At 43.7% G+C, this 9,976-nt stretch overlaps 1 protein-coding gene across 1 annotated transcript in view; it reads right to left on the reverse strand.

Moving 5' to 3' along the window:
* Positions 1-6,044, reverse strand: part of LOC120933709 (E3 ubiquitin-protein ligase TRIM39-like) — a 38,002-nt gene extending 31,958 nt beyond the window's left edge. The window contains exon 1 of the mRNA XM_040347061.1: positions 5,936-6,044. Within this exon, the coding sequence (XP_040202995.1) occupies positions 5,936-6,029 (94 nt within the window). The 5' untranslated portion in view covers positions 6,030-6,044. The remainder of the gene's footprint in view (positions 1-5,935) is intronic.
* Positions 6,045-9,976: the final 3,932 nt, after the last annotated feature.

Below are 9,976 nucleotides of genomic sequence, written 5' to 3' on the forward strand. Positions count from 1 at the left end.
GGGAGGCTTCTGTAGAGCCAACGTGACCAAATTGAGATCCCATGGTGACCCAGGTGAATGAAAGTGGAAGCAATGTGAGCCACCCATTAAACAAAGGCCTTAAGGGAATAAGTGACCAGCAGTCTCTGAAAGAGAATGGAAAATGCTAAGACTTGACCCTTCAGGGTGCTTAAAGCGGGAGTTCACCCGAAAAACTATTTTTAACATTAGATTGAGGCTCATTTTGTCAAGGGGAATCGGGTGTTTTTTTTTAAATCAAAGCAGTACTTACCATTTTAAAGAGCGATCTTCTCCGCCGCTTCCGGGTATGGTCTTCGGGACTGGGCGTTCCTATTTGATTGACAGTCTTCCGACAGGCTTCCGACGATCGCATACATCGCGTCACGAGAAGCCGAAAGAAGCCGAACGTCGGTGCGGCTCTATACGGCGCCTGCGCACTGACGTTCGGCTACTTTCGGAAAATCGTGACGCGCTGTATGCGACCGTCGGAAGCCTGTTGGAAGCCAGTCAATCAAATAGGAACGCCCAGTCCCGCAGCGGCGGAGAAGATCTATCTCTAAAACCGTAAGTACTGCTTCGATTTAAAAAAAAACACCCGATTCCCCTTGACAAAATGAGCCTCAATCTAATGTTAAAAATTGTGTTTTTGGGTGAACCACCACTTTAAAGGGGTTGTAAAGGTTCGTCTTTTATTTTCTAAATAGGTTCCTTTAAGCAAGTGCATTGTTGGTTCACTAATTTCCCTTCTAAATGTTTATTTTCTTTGTTTGAATTTCTCACTTCCTGTTTTTTTTTAAGCACGTGGTTAAGCACATGACTGGCTCCAAAAATGGTGGGCTTGGGGCGCAGAGCACTGCGCCCTGAGACCACCAAATTGTGTGACATTAGCAAATTAATATTTGCTAATATCTTCATGCTTCTCCTCCTAGCCAATCAGGAAGCCAGTCCTGAGAACCGGGAGTCTAAGGATGGGTCTCAGGACCAACCTCCTGTTTGGCCGGGAGGAGAAGCATCGGCCACGGCAGCAGCAGTCTCTTCTAGGAGGAGTCCTACCCTGGAGTGGATCGTCACTGTGATTGATCGAGAGCCACGGAGGGAATCACTGTTGATAACTAATTATGGACTTGCTCCTAGTTTTCAGGAATATTCGCCTCCCCCAGTTACAAATCAGATGTCGCTACATTTAAAATCGAATAAGAGTCACATGCGCCACATTTCTGAGTAAATTAAATGCTTAATAGGAAGGCCAGAGCAGACGACAGCTGATATCACTGATCAGGATGCAGGTAAGCAGAGAATAATGCTGATTTCCCAGTAATAGTCGGTGAGGTGAACTCCCTGTAGCCGGTGTGGGAGGAAGTGATATTTCCACCTTCATTCCATGTGAGGTGTTGGGATTGCAGCCTTTGTGTGGAGGGGATGGCTGAGCCCTGCCAGGGAGGTCCTCCTTCCACTTCACCATGGTGTGTGCTCCATTCTGCATGGGAATAGGATGGAGGACTCTGCAGACTCCTCAGTGTGGATCAGACCCATCCATCCATCCATCCATCCATCCATCCATCCACACACCTATCTATCAATCCACCCATCCATCCATCCATCCATCCACCCACCTGTCCTTCCATCCACCCATTCATCCAACTACCCATCCATCCACACACCTATCCATCCATCTACCCACCCAGTGTGGATCAGACCCATCCATCCATCCATCCATCCATCCATCCACCCACCTATCTAACCATCTACCAACCCACCTATCCATCCCTGCATGCCCCTTCCTGCTGGTTGTGTATATCCTGGCTATCCCTCCACTTTCCTATATGAAAACAGTTTATTTATTGGTATTGTCCTAAAGCTGACCATACTCTGTCCAATCCTCTTTTTTCAGCAGACCATACACAGTACAGTCTGTGCAATCTCCTATAGATCTGCCAATTACTATGTGGTGCAAGAGCCTGCCTTGGGGGGGAGTGAGGGGCCACCCCCCAAAAAAAATTTGACCACCAGCCGCTACTGAAATGTATATTAGCTGGAACTGATCACATAGAGCCACCAATGTGTCCACCACAAAGACCATTGAATTCCTCATCCTGCCCGCAAACCTGTCCCCTTTGTTGCTGAATTGTTGGGGAGATGTTGTGTGATCATTGTGTAGCGCTCACCCCCAAAGGATTTGCTGGTTGAATTTGGGATCGGCCTACTGAGTTACCCTGACGTTGTCTAGGGGTGTAGTTGTGAGAACAGAGGTAGTAAGCGAATGTCCAGACAGTGAATAAAGGGTTTTCCAATGCTTTATTTTCCAGGCCAAACACGGCCAACATCAACATCAATAGGAAGGACAAGGTTGATGAAGGATAGAAAAGAGAACCTTGCAGTATCAGGCCTGGATATTAGAGTACCAATTTGTAACTCGTCGTCACCCTGCTTAGAGTGGGTGAAGTGCCCCCGGACAGACCCCTGCCACAAGTCTGGCAGCCGAGGTGTCACTTTAGATTTCTGGGAGGAACAGGCCTCTCTCACAGACCCGGCTCTAGGGCCTCTGCCACAGGCCAATTTCAATAAAGAATTTAGATGGATAAAGAAAGCGAATCCTCCCAGTAGTACTTTTTCTATATAGGTTCCCGGATGACAGCAAGCATACCTGTCAGTGGTCCAGACACCCAATCCCAGCTTGGGATTTTTTTCAATAGGTCCCGGAACCCAGTGAAACACTGGGGTCCCCTCTCACCTCCAGATGAGGTTCGATGCAGTCTGTAGCTTTGGCCAGGTAGGCAGGTAGGTGGTGTCCATGGATGCGCGCACACTGAAGGTGGATGCCGCACCTGGAACGGGGACCCCACGAAGATTTTAGAGCACATGACACCTGTCACAGATATACCCCTCTCCAGCACGCCCCGCGAGGGAAAAAGCTCCTCTAATTGGCTGCTGGAGAAACTTACTCTGCCAGAACCCCTCTGGCGCCAACTGCCGGCCAGGGATGGTATTGTATCCCTGGACCACAGACTGACCCAGTGAACATTTCTGGAATGACAGGAGTCCCAGAATGTAAACAAATAACGAATGGGAGCAAAGTAACTCTTCCATTCCCCACTAACTTTAGCGTAGTGCCCATGCTGAAAGCAAGGGGGCGCTACAATTGTATTAAACTAATACTGCACTTTTTGTGTCTACTATACAGAGTTTGCTTCTCTTCTCTTAAGAACTTGCCCTAAAGTACTTTGCCCTTTGCTTCAGTCCTTGAGGCTGGGATACCGACTTGAATCCCCTATTTTATATATTATGGACATTTTATGAACTGTAATTTATTTCCCTATACATTATCCCAAGTGCAAGTCATTTACTGTTTCTTTGCCCCCCATCTTTAATTCATGCAGACACGATAGTCCAAATTTGCATGACATCTGGGGTTGTTGAAAAGCCTCTCTGTGTCCATGACTGCAACCTTAACATGGGATGCATAGACTTCAACAACCAAATGAGGGAGCCATTCTTTGTTTCCCACAAAGCCAGACGCTGGTACAAAAAAAGTGTCTATTTATTTCAATTATGTATATACAGTACCGTATAATGTTTTTGTGCTTTACAAAGCAACAGGAAGAAGTGTATTTTTTTATAAAATTTCAGGAAGCAATCATCTCAGCCCTTTTATATCCAGGAGGTGCATTGGCCCAAACCCCAAATCCAGGTGCAGTTAGCCGGCTGCATGAGAGGCATTTTCCTGATGTCCTCCCTAGTTCCCCTGACCCAAAAGTTACCCCAAAGAAGCTGTTGTGTCTGTAGCAGATGCGAAGTAAGACAAGACACCCATCCCTCCTGTTCTGGACAACCTGGTCTCTGCATCAAGGACTGCTTCCATCACTACCACACACTAGTGGAGTATTAGTATAGGGCACACAAGTCACACACAAGGGTCTCAAATTATGCCAGAGAGTCAGAAAAATGTCTATCGCATTTTGAGAGACCCTAAAATCAATGGCTGAAAAGTTTACAGTTCTAAAAAGTTACAAAAACAGTGAAAATATAAGTAAATAAAAATTAAAAAATTAAAATAAAAAAGTTGTTGTTTTATTGAGTTAATGTTATTTTGATACTGTGTGTTATTGTTTTGTTTGCAGGAACACCAATCAGCTGCAGCACTGATCTGTTTATTCTGACAGCAGCAGGATGTTGCTCTCGGAATACATACATGCATACATCAGTGTCTGCAACTCTGCAGGAGAAGATTTCTCTTCCGCACTTAAAAATAAAAACATGTATGCCAAAGCATGAGGGGCCTGGGGTGGTCAGTGAGCAGATCGCTCCTATGCTTCAGGATATAATTTTTTTCACTTTTTTCAGGCAGAGATTTCTTCAGCCACATTGATTGATTTAAATAGAGGGAATCTGTCTGGTTCCCTTTTTCATTCAGCCCACAGACTGAAAGAAAAAAAGAACATTACATGCATGCGCAACATTAGAAGTGGGTGGATCTAGGGTGGCAGATTCTAATGGTGGGCATACCACACACTTTTTTGATTGGCAGCCCACAGATTCATCATATTTCCCCATTTACTGCCCAACCTGGAATTCAGGCAGAAACAGCGAATTTAACAACTTTCATTGATTCTTTTTAGCTCTTTTTCACGGAAGATCTGTATTGACTGTGGACCAAACCAATCTAAATGCCAACCAATACATCACTGCCCACCCAAATCAAACTCTTTCCAAACCACGTCTGTGGAAACCTATCACGTTTTCAGAATTTTTATTTTTTTTGGGCCTAACCCTTAACATAGGCATTAAATGTAAAGAATGAATTGCAGTCATATTGGTCCACAGACCCAATTCATCATCTACCCATGTTCTTTGCTGCCATGGCCAGGCATAGATATGAGACGATAATGCGCTTAATGCATTTTAGTGGTAACACACTTTGTCGTCCTCGGGGTGACCCTGAATATGATCGACTGTTCAAAATTCAGCCCCTAATAAACTTCCTTTCTGAGAAATTCATAGATGTGTATATGCACCAACAAAACATCTGTGTAGATGAGTCCTCATACATTTCACCGGCTGCCTTGTAATCAAGCAGCATCTCCCCAGAAAGCATGCGAGATCTGGAGTCAAATCGTATAAGCTCTGTGAGAGGGTAACAGGCTATACATACAATTGTAGAGTTTATCAGGGAAAAGACAGTGAAGTGGTGCCCCCTGGATGCCTAGACTACATGGGGAGCAGTGGCAAGATAGTGTGGGACAAAGTGTCACCTCTGTTCTGTAAGGGGCACCATTTGTACGTGGACAACTTTTATGCAAGCGTGCAACTTTTTAGACACTTATTCAATCTTGGAATTGGCTGCTGTGGCTTCATGTTGCCTAATCACAGGGGCTTCCCCCAATGGTTGTTTAACACCCCACTTAGAAAGGGGGAGGAAACCTGCTTGTGCAATGGAGAGCTTCTCACAGTGAATTGGAAGGACAAAAGGGATGTATTCATCCTGTCTTCTATTCACACAGACATGACAATCCAAATTTGCACAGCATCTGGTGTTGTTGAAAAGCTTCTCTATATCCACGACTACAACCTGAAGCCCTGTACACACGCTCAGTTTTCTCAGTGGTAAAAATTCTGCCGAGAAAACCCAGGGGAAAGCCGAGAACCCGGCAGGAAAACTGCCATGGAGCATTGGCTGGGAATCCCGGCCATGTGTATGCTCCATCGGCACTGGCTCACAGTGTTTCCCATAGGAAAGTAGTAGATCTGGCATAAAAAAAACACCGGGGATCCCGACGGGAAAATAGAGAGCAGGTTCTCTATTTTCCCGCCGGCATTCCCGGCTGTTTTCCTGGTGGGAACCCAAAGAGCCAAGTCTCATGGACATCACTGGATCAAGAGGGGGCTCAGGTAAGTACTGGTGGGGGAGCTGCTGCACACAGAAGGTTTACAGCACGGCAAAAGTTATGTCCACATCTCAGGTTTACAGGATCTGTATAAATGTTCAGACAGACGGAACATTCCAGCTCAGCTCTCAGGTTAGCAGACGCCATCGCTGACAGCAGATGAGGAAGTTAAATTAAATTCTCTGACATCGGAGAAGAATGCAGTTGGGAGGGTCACATTCTTCTACACAGGGTGAGACTCAACCAGATAAGTAGTTTTAGACACAGAGATCAGAGTACTGAAGAGGGAGATTTTTTAACTGTAGTAAAGATAATCAAACCTCCCATATTTGAATACGAGAAAGAGGGAAAGATGGGTGTAGAGAAGAACACACTAAGGCCCCTTGCACACTAGGCGTTTAGTCCATGTGTGTCCAATTCTGGGATATTAGTGTTCCCAGGAGCCACAGGTGCAGCATCTAGGCCTGGAGCCTGTCAAAGTCTATGAAAGGCTGAAATACAATACAGTTGGATGGGGCTGAACACTCTACTGCCTTAGGGCCTTTTCACACGTACGGACCATATGTCTGCATTTTCATCCATCTGTTGCGGATGAAAATGGGACATACATGGGTCCCTATGTGATTACTGGTGTCAGTGGATGACCATCCGCTGACACCCGTAATTGTCCGCCTCCGCAAAGATCCGCATTTGCGGACGGAAGAAAATCCTATTTTTCTTCCGTCTGCCGGATTGGATGGGATGAACACGGACATACGGTCCGTGTTCATCCGATCCCCCATAGTGGAGGGCGGAGGAAAGACAGGGCGGTCCCAGCACAGTGTACGTGGACCGCCCTGTCAGCTGCCAGCTCAGCGGGGATTTTACGGAGGATCCCTGCTGAGCTTTTGCGGACACACAGAGCGGATCATTACTGATCCGCCCGTGTGAAAGGACCCTAAGGGAGGAAGGAGGCCCAGACTCTAAAACCACCATATCTTTACGAGGAACAAGGAACAGTTCCTTACTGGATGAGACTGCCAATTCTGAAATGTATCTCATTTACAACCCATAAATGTAAAAGTAGTATGATTGTCGATATTTTAATTCAGTGGTATTAAATATACAGTAGTATCCTAATTCAGTAATCAATCATAGATTGTATACTAATCATAGACGCCTGGCCCCAAATTACAAGCTGAAAGGAAAGAGCATGGTACCTGGTATGGGTAACTGATCCTTCGTAGCAAGGGGGTCGCTGTCTTGGCTCCCTTCCTGGCGGTTGGTTCCCCCAAAATTATCAGGGACCGAACCCGCAGTATGGCGACCCCCATGGCCTAGCCGTATGGTACAGAAGAGCAGCAGAAGTTAACTAGGTGCATGACGGGACCCCATTCTGTCACTGGGAGCGAGGTAACAGATACACTGGATGGGTCCAGATGGCATACCATACATATATGATAGACAAGGGGATGTAGTGGCGCTTGCAAATACTAAAAACCGACAATAATTTAAAACAATAAAATATTCTAAACAATGATTCCTAAAGTATGAGAGTGAGTCCGTCCTCTACTGGGGTAAAAATGTGTAACACTTGAGGTCTATGCCCAAAGAATACCATCCAACATCAATAATTAGATGTGGAAGGAACTGCGAGTGAATAAATAATGAAATCCAATGGATAAAAGTGCCTGACTGGCCGCACAGTGTACATGGGATAATAATCCTTTTTTTAAAAATATGTGTCATAAATCCTTAAAGTGCTTGATGAAAAACAAGTGCAAAGTGCTAATAAATAAAACAATAATAGCAGTGAATGAAAGCTCCAGCTCTCCTGGAAAGTGGTTAATTACTAATTAGCAAACACATGCAGGAAAAAGCAACAACTGAAAAGAAGTCCAAAAATGCAAGTGTCCTAAAAACCTAAACAGTTCAATCATAAAACTGTTGTTTTTCTGTGCAATGAAAAAAATATAATAATATAATAATAAAATAAAAAATAAAAAAATCATAAATAATAGTCCAAAAACAGATAGTACAATATCACTGCAGGATTAGTGATAGTGAATAAAACTATATCCAGTGCACAATCAAGTGATAATGATAATATTAAAAATAAAGTTCAAAGTGCAAAGTGCATCTGTGCTCCATTCAACAATTCAGATGATCAGTGGTTAATTCAGTGAAGACTTGTTACATTGTGCTCATTCAATGAAGACTTGTTACATTGTGCTCATATGTCTGTGAATCAAACCAGCCCGATTTTCCTCAGTGTGGGGATTATTTTTACCAGCCTCTTACCTTCCTGAGGCTTTTACCAAGCCTGTAACAGGAGCTGCTCTGCAGTCACATAAATAAAATCCAGGATCCAAAGACGGCTCACACTCCTCCCCATTCAGGCTCTCAAAAAGAAACACAGGAATGCCTCCATAGCATAAAACCACAGGATATCAGTTTAATAAAGAAAAACGAATACACTCACAAACATTGCTGTGTTAAACAGCGTGTGTACAATCGAGTGTCACCGCTCTGCGGCCGCAAAGCAGGTGACTTCACCAGCAAGCCCTCTGTGTCCTCCTCACGCGTATCGCGACAGCCCTACGTCGCTTAATCATAGGATAGATGGCAGCTGGTGTGGACATGATTTTTATAGCGCCGGCATCACAAGTAAAGAGCTATGCAATTAGATAGCAATCATAAAATAAAAGTACATCTACATCATTGCGATCAATCTAGACATATAGTGTTTCTACAGTGATGTCTAGATTGATCGCAATGATGTAGATGTACTTTTATTTTATGATTGCTATCTAATTGCATAGCTCTTTACTTGTGATGCCGGCGCTATAAAAATCATGTCCACACCAGCTGCCCTCTATCCTATGATTAAGCGACGTAGGGCTGTCGCGATACGCGTGAGGAGGACACAGAGGGCTTGCTGGTGAAGTCACCTGCTTTGCGGCCGCAGAGCGGTGACACTCGATTGTACACACGCTGTTTAACACAGCAATGTTTGTGAGTGTATTCGTTTTTCTTTATTAAACTGATATCCTGTGGTTTTATGCTATGGAGGCATTCCTGTGTTTCTTTTTGAGAGCCTGAATGGGGAGGAGTGTGAGCCGTCTTTGGATCCTGGATTTTATTTATGTGACTGCAGAGCAGCTCCTGTTACAGGCTTGGTAAAAGCCTCAGGAAGGTAAGAGGCTGGTAAAAATAATCCCCACACTGAGGAAAATCGGGCTGGTTTGATTCACAGACATATGAGCACAATGTAACAAGTCTTCATTGAATGAGCACAATGTAACAAGTCTTCACTGAATTAACCACTGATCATCTGAATTGTTGAATGGAGCACAGATGCACTTTGCACTTTGGACTTTATTTTTAATATTATCATTATCACTTGATTGTGCACTGGATATAGTTTTATTCACTATCACTAATCCTGCAGTGATATTGTACTGTATTTGGACTATTATTTATGATTTTTTTATTTTTTTATTTTTTATTTTATTATTATATTATTATATTTTTTTCATTGCACAGAAAAACAACAGTTTTATGATTGAACCGTTTAGGTTTTTAGGACACTTGCATTTTTGGACTTCTTTTCAGTTGTTGCTTTTTCCTGCATGTGTTTGCTAATTAGTAATTAACCACTTTCCAGGAGAGCTGGAGCTTTCATTCACTGCTATTATTGTTTTATTTATTAGCACTTTGCACTTGTTTTTCATCAAGCACTTTAAGGATTTATGACACATATTTTTAAAAAAAGGATTATTATCCCATGTACACTGTGCGGCCAGTCAGGCACTTTTATCCATTGGATTTCATTATTTATTCACTCGCAGTTCCTTCCACATCTAATTATTGATGTTGGATGGTATTCTTTGGGCATAGACCTCGAGTGTTACACATTTTTACCCCAGTAGAGGACGGACTCACTCTCATACTTTAGGAATCATTGTTTAGAATATTTTAATGTTTTAAATTATTGTCGGTTTTTAGTATTTGCAAGCGCCACTACACCCCCCTGTCTATCATATGCTGTCAGTGCGTGAGCACTATTAGTTGTGGCTGCTGCTTGATTGTAACTTTTAATTTATTTGTACCAC

This window comes from Rana temporaria, chromosome 3, assembly GCF_905171775.1.
Source record: "Rana temporaria chromosome 3, aRanTem1.1, whole genome shotgun sequence".
Classification (NCBI taxonomy): domain Eukaryota; kingdom Metazoa; phylum Chordata; class Amphibia; order Anura; family Ranidae; genus Rana; species Rana temporaria.